The sequence below is a fragment of the Camelus dromedarius genome, chromosome 15, assembly GCF_036321535.1.
Source record: "Camelus dromedarius isolate mCamDro1 chromosome 15, mCamDro1.pat, whole genome shotgun sequence".
Classification (NCBI taxonomy): Eukaryota; Metazoa; Chordata; class Mammalia; order Artiodactyla; family Camelidae; genus Camelus; species Camelus dromedarius.
This window is the reverse complement of record NC_087450.1, coordinates 14,384,748-14,397,382: the sequence shown is the minus strand read 5'-3', so window position 1 is coordinate 14,397,382 and position 12,635 is coordinate 14,384,748. Positions and strand designations below refer to the sequence as shown.

The 12,635-nt window shown below is 43.9% G+C and overlaps 1 protein-coding gene across 6 annotated transcripts in view; it reads left to right on the top strand.

Moving 5' to 3' along the window:
- ARHGAP25 (Rho GTPase activating protein 25) overlaps positions 1 to 12,635 on the top strand; it is an 85,900-nt gene that overhangs the window by 65,427 nt on the left and 7,838 nt on the right. For all 6 annotated transcript variants that reach the window (XM_010979899.2, XM_064494433.1, XM_064494432.1 and 3 more), the window contains 5 exons: positions 101 to 308; positions 5,198 to 5,330; positions 8,234 to 8,307; positions 9,822 to 9,943; positions 10,752 to 10,948. In XM_010979899.2, the coding sequence (XP_010978201.1) occupies positions 101 to 308; positions 5,198 to 5,330; positions 8,234 to 8,307; positions 9,822 to 9,943; positions 10,752 to 10,948 (734 nt within the window). The remainder of the gene's footprint in view (positions 1 to 100; positions 309 to 5,197; positions 5,331 to 8,233; positions 8,308 to 9,821; positions 9,944 to 10,751; positions 10,949 to 12,635) is intronic.

Sequence of the window (12,635 nt, the reverse complement as noted above, 5' to 3'; positions counted from 1 at the left end):
CTCAGGCCACAAAGAAAATCGAGAAATGGACAAAGCACGTTGATCTATGAGTTCTTCCAAGGGGGGGTTAGAGTGATGGTCTGCTTTTTCCTCTTCCCAGCGGTGTTCGGCCAGCGCTTGGATGAGACAGTGGCCTATGAGCAGAAATTTGGCCCCCACCTGGTGCCCATCCTGGTGGAGAAGTGTGCAGAGTTCATCCTGGAGCACGGCCTGAACGAAGAGGGCATCTTCCGACTGCCTGGGCAGGACAACCTGGTGAAGCAGCTGAGAGATGCTTTTGACGCGGGGGAGCGGCCCTCCTTTGACAGGTATGCTGTCCTCGCCTCACCTCCCCTGGACCTGGCTTGGCGGAGAGGACCTCTCTCTACCAGTTGAGCTGTGGGACTCGCACAGACGCTTCCAAACGCCCTGGCTGGCAACAGAAAGGGCCTTTTGTTTTGCTCAGAATTCAGTGTTTGGGAGCCTGGAGCTCAGTCCGAGGAGTGTGCTGATCATTTATGTGAGAGGTAATGTGAACTAGAACTTGAGCCTTGCTGGGTGGCCAAGAGGTGTTTTGGATATGGGGGGAAGGGGAGTAAGGGAGAAAGATGGGACTTAGATCAGGGCTGAGCTTGGGAGCAGGTGCGGGATGGGGAATCGCCAAGCTGGCTAAACAGACTGGGTGTGGGAGATACCGCACCACGTCTGTATCTGAGGGCTCCGATAGTCTTCCTCAGCTTTCCAGAAATGGCCAGAATCAGCAGGGAGGGTGTAGCTCAGTGGCAGGGTGCAGGCTTAGTATGCATGAGGTCCTGGGTTCAATCCCAGTACCTCCATTAAAAAAACGGAATGAATGAATGAATAAACAAATAAATAAATAAACCTAATTACCTCCCCCCACAGAAAATAAAAACAAAAAGCACTCACAGAAATGGCCAGAACCAGAACTTTTGGTTAGTTTGGGAGACCACAGTCCTGTGCAATTTTGAATTTGGTTCTAAGCCCAGGGGGTACATACTGACATCTTGGCAGCCTGGCATTCCCCCAGTGCCCCTCTGAAGAGGTTGCCCAGCCTTGTTTGGGGCTTTTCAGGGGCAGTGACATTTCTTCCACCATCGCCCTCCCGCACCACCTCCTGCAGCCACCCAGACAAGGTGTTCTGCTCTGCCATGCTAGCTCCGCCCCCACCAAAACCCGATATTGGACACTCTCTGCCTGTTGTGCAATGCTTGCCCTGGTGGCCTGCATATGCTTGTCTTGGTGGCAAGAAAGAGCCATTGTTCTTTCCAAATCAGCAGCCCGTAAACCAAGATTTAGTTAGGGCCTGAAATCTATCCAGTTTCCAAGGATTGAAATCCCACAAGAGCTTATTTAGGACCGAGGAGTAGGGCTGATCCTGGGAGAATCGTGAATCGCTAAGCGTCATGCTGTGTGGACGGTCTCACCCACCATCTCCCTCACCTCCCACTGCAATCACCACGGATGCCTGCTGTCCCTTCCTGCAAAGCATCCAAGCATCACTGAGACCCATCTGTTTCTCTCCATTCTCACAGCCGCTGTCTTAGTTTGGAGCACTGTATGTCTGTCTTTGCTGTCCTTGGCATGCAATAGGTTAATTTACCCAGGTATTTGGACAGGAGAGCACCAGGGGCAATTGTTACTGGAACTGACGCAGGTTACGAGCATCAAACTGACAGAACATTCAGCGGCACCAGAAATCACATTTCATTATCGGGCACCTGTTCCATCAAGCCTACCATCTTCACACTCACTTTTCTTCTTATGTTTTTAATTAGCTTTGCGTTGATCAAAAGATACAGATGGGTGGTTGCTAAAGCAATGAGAACAGTCAGCCAGGAGGAAAAGAAGTGATTGACAGGTTTGCTGAACACCTGCCCGAAGGCTGAGCTTATGCACCTGTAAAGTCAACCTGGGTGGTGGAGTTGAAGTCTTTGATTCCTGTGAAATATTTGGGGCTGGAGGGAGGAAAGGGACCACGCTTTGTCAAGAAAGCTCCACTCCCAGAACCGAAGGGAAGGGTTTACACATCCAGAAATAGAAAGGGTCACCTGGGGCTCTTCAGGGTCCTCCCAGGGCCGACTCTTGGGTCCACGTGGCCCCTGGGATTATCCATCTCGATCCTCTATCCTGGTCATGTGTGCAGTACCAGTAGGAGAGCACCTCAACTGCCTGATCAGAACGAATCAAGACAAAGATGCCCTTACTTGGTAGACGCTAGAGCAGGTGTACCTGGCTCTCATTAAATATATAAATATGAATTTAAAAATTCGAGTTGAATTGAGTTTCTACTGGGCAGGATACTGCCACTACACAAAGCGCATACACTTCCGATACGTATATTTCTGTGGAAAAGGACACGGACCCGCCACATGTTCAGGTCAGTGCTACAAGGGAGGGTCGGCAGGGCCACGTGAGGGACCTTGGCTAATTGATGGGGCAGGCGTTGAACTCAGAAGCCACCTGGCTCCCTACTTGCTCGTTGTCCTTGGTTAAAAAAAAAAAAAATCATTTAACGATGTTCCATTAGGTTAGAGGTAAAGCAAACTCAGGAAAAATCATACTGGAAATTTGGACTATAACCATGACATCTGAGTCAGCCTGTGTATAGTGGGGGCACAGACATTAAACGGGAAATTTAAAGAAATCACCGTATAGTTTCTGTTGTGCTAAGTGCTAAATAAACAAGTGTGAAAAAGCGATGGCACTATAAGAACTTAGAATAGGGGCTTTTAGCAGGTCTCCCCTCAAAATATATCATGTAGACTGAGACACAAAACACTAGCATGAGGAGTTAGCCGGGCCAACCGGTGTCATCGTCCCCCTGGCAAAATGAACGGGGAAGCTTTCCGTGGCTGTAAAATTCCAAGATGGCTAATTGGCCTTTTTTTTTTTTTTTTTTTGATGATAATTTTGAAATATCTATACTATATCTGTGGTTATAACCCTTTTCTCTTTTCCTTTCTTTTTTCTCTTTTCTTTTCTTTTTTCTCTTTTCTAATGTTGGCTTAGTTTCTCCTGATTGAACTTTCTTTAGCATTTGTCTTTTTTGTTGTTGTTGTTGTTTCTCTTGGAAAGTTTCCGATTCTTGACAAATCATCTCTACTGTTTTTCTCATTTTGAGTTCTCTATTTTCTACCTCGGTTCTGTGGCTATGTTTTGAGTATAGGGCACCGTGCCAGGTCGGGGACAGTGAGTCAGAGAGTGGAGGCGGGAGGTCAGATGGGGCTGGGGCAGAATCCTGGCAAAAGATGATGGCCCTTGTGAAACAGGGCAGTGAAAGGAGGGGTGGGGCTTAGAGGGTTTAAGGGACGTTTGCATAGCAGGATGAGGGGATTTGCGTACTCAGATATGGGTAAGGGAGGAGCTTCAATCAAATCAAGACCCTGGATTCCGATTAAGCCCAGTGGGTGGACCGCAATGCAGGGGCACCAGGACAAAGGAGATTTTAGGACATGAGGAGGATGCGGCTCCAGCAAAGTGTCAGCTGGTTGTCATCCTGCCATTTTCTGGGGAACTTCTCTTGCATTTTGATAAGGGGGCTTTGCTGGGGGTATTTTTAGGCAGTGATTCAGCAGAGAAGAGTTTTCCAGAATGCCACCTCAAGTGAATGGTCCCCATCTCTGATTTCTGAGGGCAGCAGTGGAGCAGAGGCAGACTTCTGTGCCTGCTAGAGAGAGAGTTCACAGGCTGCAAAGGGGGAGCCTTTTCAGAAGACAGCTCTGATCACTCGCTGTCAAAAACAACCAAAAAGAAAACATTTACATGGAACATCAAGACAGAACTCCACAGTCAAGCCTTGCCGTTCTGGTTTCTGCTGCCTCAGATGCTTACCCTCTCCTCCCTTGCCCAGCCCCACTCCAGGAGGTAATCCTCCTGCCAGCTGCTTCTGTATCTCCCAACACTGGAGCCCAGAAGACACTCAGATCATCTGAACTTCTTATGACATCACAGTGTTTCAAAATATTACTGCGTCTGTCTCTTATCAAAGACCAGTTTTTCTTGATATGAAATAAACAATATTTCTTCACTGAGCTTCCAGTACATGGTATATTCAGACTCATTTTCTCTTATGGAGCTACAGAATAAATGCAATAGCTCCATCAGCCAGGGGTCAGCAGACTTTTCTTAAAAGCCCACGTATGAAATATTTACGCTTTGTGGGCAGACAATCTCTGCTGCATCTGCTCGACTCAGCTCATATAGCAAGAAATCAGCCAAAGACAATATAAAAGAACGAATGAAGCATGGCAGTGTTCCCACAGCACTTTATTTATGGATGCAGAAATTTGAATTTCAGATGATTTTCACATGCCATGCAATATTCTTTTGAGTTTTTTTCCCCAACCGTTTAAAAATGTAAAATCCATTCTTGGCTCACAGGCTGTACGACTAAAGGCAGTGGACCATGACTTACCCAGTCTTTCCTCTGTCCTCCAGGCAGTCACATGGTGCCAGCCTCAGGCTGTGACTCCTTGTCATTCTTCAGATCTTGTCTGAAGAGTCTCCTCGACCTCCCCAATTCTGCATCAAGTGTCCCTTTTTCTGCATTTCCATGCGGTCCCAGGTCTTGGACTTCCCTTGTCATCACAGTAACCAGATGGAATTGCGATGACTTGAAATCATGAGTCTGCACAGCTCTGTCACTCCATAAGGACAGGAGTCCTGTGTGTCCCTCAGGTTCCCTGGTGCAATTCCAGTGCCTGACATAGTATCTCACACCTAATAGGTTCTCTCAACCCTTGTTAGTTGAATAAATGATTGTGTAAATACATGAATGAATCCCAGAACTATTTTAAGCTCTCTGAGAGATTAGAGAGGAATCAGTGGACCATAGATATAAAGGAGTTATCACATGAAAAATTAGAGACTAAGTAGAGAATGCTAAATTGTGATGTACTGAGTGGCTAGGAGAAAGAAGAAAGCAATGAAGACTAGAATAGTTTAATAGGTTTAATGGAAAAAGTAGACCCTGAACTTATCTTTGAGGCAGTTAGAAGAGATAAAGGAAAAGGTATTAGGGGTTATGATTCCAGAAGGGGGAGTAGCAAAAATCTATTGATTGTTACATCTGTATCGGAATCTACTCCTCTATAAAACCCCATTTGGAAACTGGGATTATATTCAGTAGATCACCAATGAGGAGGTGAGGAGGGTTCTGAAGTTCAGTTTTCAAAGCGCATTGCTTATTTTCTTCCAGAGATACAGATGTGCACACGGTGGCCTCCCTGCTGAAGCTCTACCTCCGAGACCTCCCGGAACCAGTGGTTCCCTGGAACCAGTATGAGGGGTTCCTGCTATGCGGGCAGCTCATGAATGCAGATGAGGCAAAGGTTTGTATCTTAATAGGGTTAGTTGTCCTGCCTCAGAATAAGGTGATGGTTACTGAACACTATTCTAGTAGGCAAGCAGCAGTGGGTTAGGGACCCGCATCTTTCTATGAGATACTTTGTCAAACTGGAACTTTCTCAGCAACAAGAGGCCAACGATGCCAGTCATGATGACGGCCCTCATGGGATGTAGCACTCCAACAAAGAATTGGACTATCATCAAATACCCTCAGGTCACTTTAAAATCAGTAAGGGAAGGAGGATGTGTCTGAGAAGGGTTTCAAGCAATATGGCCCTGCTGAGTCCTGCTGGGACAGAAAGACAGAGTGACTAACCTGGAGGGCAGGTGAGAGGTCTGAATGTTCTAGCTCTGTGGTGACCATGGGTGTCAGGCGTGGCTATACAGGGAACACACGTACCAGGGAGAGGAAAGACAGGAGCTTTTCTTTGTTCCTATCAGCCGTGGCTGCTGCAGGGCTGCGGCATCATGCTTGTTAGAGTGCACCGGCTCACAAGGAGGAGTTTTGATCCTTAAATTAGTTGTTTCTTTGAAGGTCTTAGAGTCAACAGCCACCACACTGGGGTCATGTTAAACACACTAACCAACCAGCAAAAGAAACCAATAAAACTCAACTGACAACAGTAAAAGCTTTATGGTTTTTAACCAAGATTTGCAAAACTAAATGGCCCCTGAATGCATCTGTGTCACATTGCTAACGTAAGAGTCTAACTCCCCATTTTGGGGAAGTAAGTGTTTAGCGCTACTGTGTTAAAAGCTTTCTCTGGCAAAGTCGTGCACAGAAAAACTGAACAATGAAGACCCGAACTTAATTTTGATTTTTGCCATTAAGCCAATGATGTATCTTCTGTGAGACTCAGTTTATTTACTTAGGCTGAGAGAGCTTGCTACAGTGATGGAACTCTAACGCATCTGCACTGTCCAGTGTGGTGACCACTAGCCACATGTGGCCACTAGGCACTTGAAATGTGGCTGATGCAACCAAGGAACCAAATTTCTTACTTTATTTTATTTTATTTTATTTTATTTTATTTTATTTTATTTTATTTTATTTTATTTTACTTTACTTTACTTTACTTTACTTTATTCAAATAGCCACTTATGGCAAGTGGCTGTTGTATGAGACAGCACAAACTTAGACAAATTTCAGAATAACAGGGTCGTTTTGAGGACTAAGGGATACATGTCACAATTTTAAATTGCTGATTCGAAGGGAGGTTTATTGTCTGCTCTACTTCAGATTTTGTTATATAGTATGCTCCCAGAAAAAGTGTATATATATATTTTTCTTTTTTAAATAAATTATTGAAGAGTTTTTGCCCTTGCCCTGGAAGAAAGCCCAGCTGTGAGAACTTGCACTCTGAAAGTAAGGAGCCTCAGGATTTAAGCAGATCCAGGCACAAGAAAAAAGACAATTTCATATTTCAACATCAGGAAAGGAAGAGCACGAGGAAGAGGCCTCTAGTGCGCTATGGCCACTGTAGCTACTTTCCAACACACAGATTAGGTTGCACGATCTGCTAAGGGATATTTTGTATATGGTTTATAAATTTTGAGGGGGGTTAAGAGAATAAGGAAAGTCTTCATTTATCCAGGTGTATCAGTTCACCTTGGCAAAAGTAGGTGATTTTTTGGAATGAGGTTTAAAAATTGGCTAAAAAAGATGAATGTTACAGGTGGCATCTCACCTCCCCTCCTCCCAGCTTCAGGGAAAGGAAAGGAGGTCCGTGGATCCCCACACTGGCAATCAGACTCCTGCCCCTGAACTTCCTCGTTTTAGACCCGCTTCTCACAATTGGTTTCAATCTCAACACATTTGAGAGTTTCTAATCTGTGGTAATGCACATCTGGACAGGGCAGGGGGATCAGAGCCTCTCTCACTGGTGAAAATGCGGCAGGGGTGGTAGCTGGGAGGAGCGAGTCTATAGCAACTTTTGCAAAGAATTTGCATGACTATACTGAAGAGGAAGGAGTCAGTATCTGGTCTGAGGCGGGACAGCGTGTCTCACGTGCCCGGTGCACTTTTATAATCATGACTCTGCAGACAGTGACTGCAGACCCTGCACGCAGCTGTGGGTGAAAAGAACAAAGAAAGCTCGCTGCGCTTCCTCTTCCTGGCACGTGTGTTCTTTGTATGCCTGTGTCTGACATTCATGGTCATCGTGGAGCTAGAACATTCGGGCCTCTCACCTGCCCTCCTGGTTGGTCAGCCTGTCCCTGGGTCCTCGCGGGTTCTAGCAAGACCAGGTTGCTTGAAACCCAAGTTCACAGAAACAGCCTCCTTCTCTCAATACTTTTAAAGTGACTTGTGGGTATTTGCTTCTGGCCCAGTTCTTTATTGGAGCTTCCATCTCAAGCATTTCTTAAGCAAACAATTATCGTGAGTATGGTTATCAAATAGTTCTGGCTCGGAGTAGCTCTGAGTCGGGGAGGAGGGCATAATTACAGACAAATAAAAAATATACACTGTCCATGTATGTATGTTCATGTATAACTGAAAAATTGTGCTCTACACTGGAATTTGACACAACATTGTAAAATGAAGATAATTCAATAAAAAAAATGTTAAAAAAATAAATAGAGTATTTAACTTAAAAAAAAAGTAAAATGTATCGGAAATCTTAGAACACACCAAAAAAAAAAAAATACACTGTCCAAAAAACAATGAGCCTCTCCGTGCTATTTTTGCAACTTCCTGTTATAGTTATTTCAAATAAATATAGTTATTTCAAAATAAAAAGGTTTTTTTTAAAAAACATACAATACTATGGGAACAGGAGAGACTGCCAAAGTGTTGCTTCTGCAGAGTTGCACCAGTTATGTCGCAGGGTCCCCACTGCTGACAAATAAGCAGGCTCATTTACTGGTGTTGAACATCTCTTTCCAGGCTCAGCAGGAGCTGATGAAGCAGCTCTCCATCCTTCCTCGAGACAACTACAACCTCATGAGCTACCTCTGCAGGTAAGAGTCCCCTGGTATCAGCGTCACAATTTTCAGCCACATCAGAAAAATACTCCCTGTTAGAGGAATGTCTTTGTGAACTCAGGAGATTCTGGTCCAGACCTTTGGAAGGTCAACACTGCTCACATAGCAATGAGGCAGTTTCCTGAGTCCATAGATAACTGAAAAGATCTCCTGAAAATCTGATTGGCACAAAAATTGAACATCCCCCCCCCCCCCATCAAACCTGCCCCAGGGCTGCCCAGAGTCCTGGGACATGCAGTGGAACCCAGAATTCTTCTGATGTTTTTAGAATTATCTCCCATCTTACTGACTCTGGACCTTAACTTAGCAGCCCAGGGACATTTGTTCCACGTCAATTTTCTCATCCCTTTCTGAGGACCTGGCTTTGTGCTGTCTCTGTGGCAACATGTAGTCTGTGATTGACCCAGATCTGGCTGAAGCAGGAAGCCCGAATCTCCATGCTGGATATAGCTGAAATTTATCTTTTTTTTTTTAAAACAAAACTTTCTGTAGTTTCCAGATTTGGAAACCAGGAAAATACAAAATACTGTACATAGATAAAAATTACCCCAAATTCTCTCACCCAGTAAAAATCACTACTAATGTTTGAGTGTGTTTCCCTCTGAATGTTTTTGTCTCTATGAGAGAGCTTTACATGCATCAATATAAATATAGGAAACAATTTTTACACCAAATTAGAAATGAAGTATATATTTGTATCTGCTTCCTTTGGCTAAATGCTACTTTATGAGCATTTTCTTATGTCATATAATAGGATTATAAATGACTCCATAATATTCTGTAATATTTCCTCATTTGGACAACCCATCACTTATTTAATGATTTCTCTGTATTTGGAATTTTATGTTGCTGCAGCCTGCTTATTTAAAAATGGTTTTTGGAGAGAGTATTTAGAAATTCCTCTATTGAACTTTTTAGTTTGTTTTTTTAAAATAGCATATCTGAGAGTTTCATGCCTCAAGTGGGTGGAATTACAGCAAAAACTCATTGTTAGTTTTTGAGCACCTGCTGAAAATCTGAGATGCTTGATGCTGTAATCAGAGGATGAGAGCAAGGAGGCACCGTGAATTCCCATTTCTGAGATCTTCTCATGATTAAATTTTCTTGTCTAGAGACTCAGCTGGGACAGGTGCTGAGCATCTGAGAGAGAAGCCTATAAAGTCAGGACCGAGGGTAGCCAAACAACCATTTTAGTCCTTCTCATCTCCTCTTAGCTCCCAGAACTGGACCCTGTCTCCTGCCAGTGTGACTCTCCACCCCACCCCTGGCCCCAGTGCCACCACCAGAGGCTGGGCTGCTTGTTTCTCTTCTTCCCTGATCTTGAATCTTTCAGGGCGGAGCTAAATTCTTGTAGTCTGAGCAGACTGGTCCCACTCCTGAGACCAGGAGGAAAGAGTTGGGACCCACCTCTGAGATCTTGTTGGTCCCAGGAAGTGCTCCCTTCTGATAACTTCCTGTTTCCTACTGTGGGATTTCCTGGCTGCTCACAGGTTCCTGCATGAAATCCAGCTGAACTGTGGTGTTAACAAGATGAGTGTGGACAATCTGGCTACTGTGATTGGCGTGAACCTCATCAGGTCAAAGGTGGAAGACCCTGCTGTGATCATGAGAGGTAAGGCTGGTCCCGTGGTAGAGGCAGGCGCAGAGGAAATAACAACAGTGGCGTCACTACCAAATCGCTCTGTAATTGGCCAAGCATTTTCGGTTGATTAGCTCATGTGAGTTGTAAAAGAGCCCTGTGAAATAAGCGAGCAGGCATTGTGTCCATTCTCCAGGTCACAGCGGGACAGAGAAGTTAAAAGATTTACTAATCGTCACACAGTGCAATAGGCTGGCACAAACACAGCTAATGTTTCTTAGTCTTTTATTGCTTTTTAATACCCTTAACCAGAGAGGGCAAACAAGTGTGGTTTTATGAGGCAGCTCATAAAAAGGCTACTTGTTAAGCTGTGCTAAAAAGGTTCCTGAGGCTGTGTCTTGGCTCAATGAACAAGAGTCCTGACACAGAGTACTGATGTCTGCCACGGTTTTGGGGAGGCAGGATGCCCAGCACACGTTCGCTCTGTGTGCAATAAGAAATCAGATGTCATACCGAGGACACATCAGGAGAGAAAGATGTCTTCATTTTCTTTCCTGTCATATTGCCTGTTTCCTGATCAAAGACCGATTCAGAGGACTGTAGGCTGAAAATAGCCCTCTTTCAGCCCACTCCCATATCCTTCATCTATTCCATCCCTTCCATCATAATCTCCTACCCCAAGCAATTAAGAAGGGTCCTGTGAGGAGCAAAATAAGGTCTTTTGGAACCATGGAGCTTTAGAGTCAAGTTTAGAGACATTCCATGGGTAGAGACCCTTGAGGAATGCCTGCCCCCTGCTTCATGGTCCAGCACTATAAATCTCTTCCTTCTTTCTTTTCAGGGACTCCTCAGATCCAAAGAGTGATGACCATGATGATCAGAGACCATGAAATCCTCTTCCCCAAGTCTAAAGATGCACCCTTATCACCTCCTGCCCAAAAAAATGACCCCAAGAAACCTCCAGTGGCAAGAAGTTCTGTGGGCTGGGATGCTACTGAGGACACTCTAATTTCTAGAACAGACAGCGTCAGTAACATGGTAAGGGGCAGAGAGCCTTCCTCCTTCCATTTGACTCCTCTTTAGTCCAGGTCATTCCATGTGAGAGCTTCTCTGGGGTGTCTTGAACGATGCTGTGGCCATGGCCACAGCCAGTACAGACCCATTGGAATGCAACTTGAAAGCCTGGCCTCTTCCAAAATCTACTTTCCATGGGCATTGTGGAGGTGGGGTTAGTGATGTGTGCCAGTCCCCCAGTGGCTAAGCAATGGGAGTCCTCCACTGAAGCCTACTCTGAAAGGGAAACCCTTTCAAACACAGTCCAGGGAAGTTCAATGAGCAAATTTTAGACCACAGTGTAAATGTTCTAGTGAGAGCTGTTGAAAATTCCGGGTGAACGCCCAGAAAGAACTGGTTTCCTGCTAAGCCATGGAACGTGATTCCTTTCTCAGAGTATGTGGTATGTTTGTGTAATATTTCTCATTCCCTGATAAGCCGTCTCAAGCATCGTCAACCCCCTCATTTGTACTGAAGGGCTGGGTCTCACGTTCCCAATGTCCAAAAACTCTCCAGACTCTCAAATTTAGACTATTTAAGGGCAATCATTTGCAAAGCTCAAATATTTTGACATATTTGTAAAGACAAATATTTTTTAAAAGGATATGTGAACTTTATATAGCAGCTTGATTCTTTACATGTGACCAAGAAATGAATTTAAAATTTCTGGTTGGCCAGGTAATGTCAGTTGCCTACAGTACTGTTCATCCTGAGGACGATTAAGAAAACATTGGAAAAAAAAGTAGGTAGTGGTGACGGTTGTGGTTTTTCTGGAGTGATGCCTATCTGGACACAATGCATTTTACTAATACTCTAAAATTAAATCAATATTTAGAAATGCTCATACTTCATATAATGAAATCATCCTACCATTTTTTAAAAATTGAAGTATAGTCGGTTTACAATGTTGTGTTGGTTTCTGGTGTACAGCATAGTGATTCAGTTATATATATACATAAATATCCTTTTCCATATTCTTTTTCATTATAAGTTATTATAAGGTATTGAATATAGTTCCTTGTGCTATACAGTAGGACTTGCTACTTAGCTATTTTATATGTAGTAGTTAGTATCTGCAAATCCCAAACTCCTGATTTATCCCTCCCCCTTCTTCCATTATAGTAACCACAAGTTTGTTTTCTATGTCTGTGAGTCTGTTTCTGTTTTGTAAATAAGTTAATTTGTGTCATGTTTTTAGATTTCACATATAAGTGATATATGATATTTGTCTTTCTCTGTCTGACTTACTTCACTTAGTTTGATAATCTCTAGGTCTATCCATGTTGCTGCAAATGGCATTATTTCATTCCTTTTTATGGTTGAGTAGTATTCCATTGTATAAATATACCATATCTTCTTTATCCAGTCATCTGTTGATGGACATTCAGATTGCTTCCATGTCTTGGCTATTGTAAATTATTCTGCTGTGAACACTGGGGTGCATGTATGTTTTCAAGTTAGAGTTTTCTCCCATCCTAACTATTCTTGAGAGTAGCCATTGTTATGCTCATTTGACAGGTTTCTACTATTTATTGTAACAGTATGGGTAGCAATGGGCAGGCACTGTGCTGGGGAACTTAAATAGATCACGTCTGGAGTCCTCACCATAACTGTAGGACAGAATTTAATTTATCATCCACATTTTACAGCTGAGGACCTGTAGCTCAGGGAG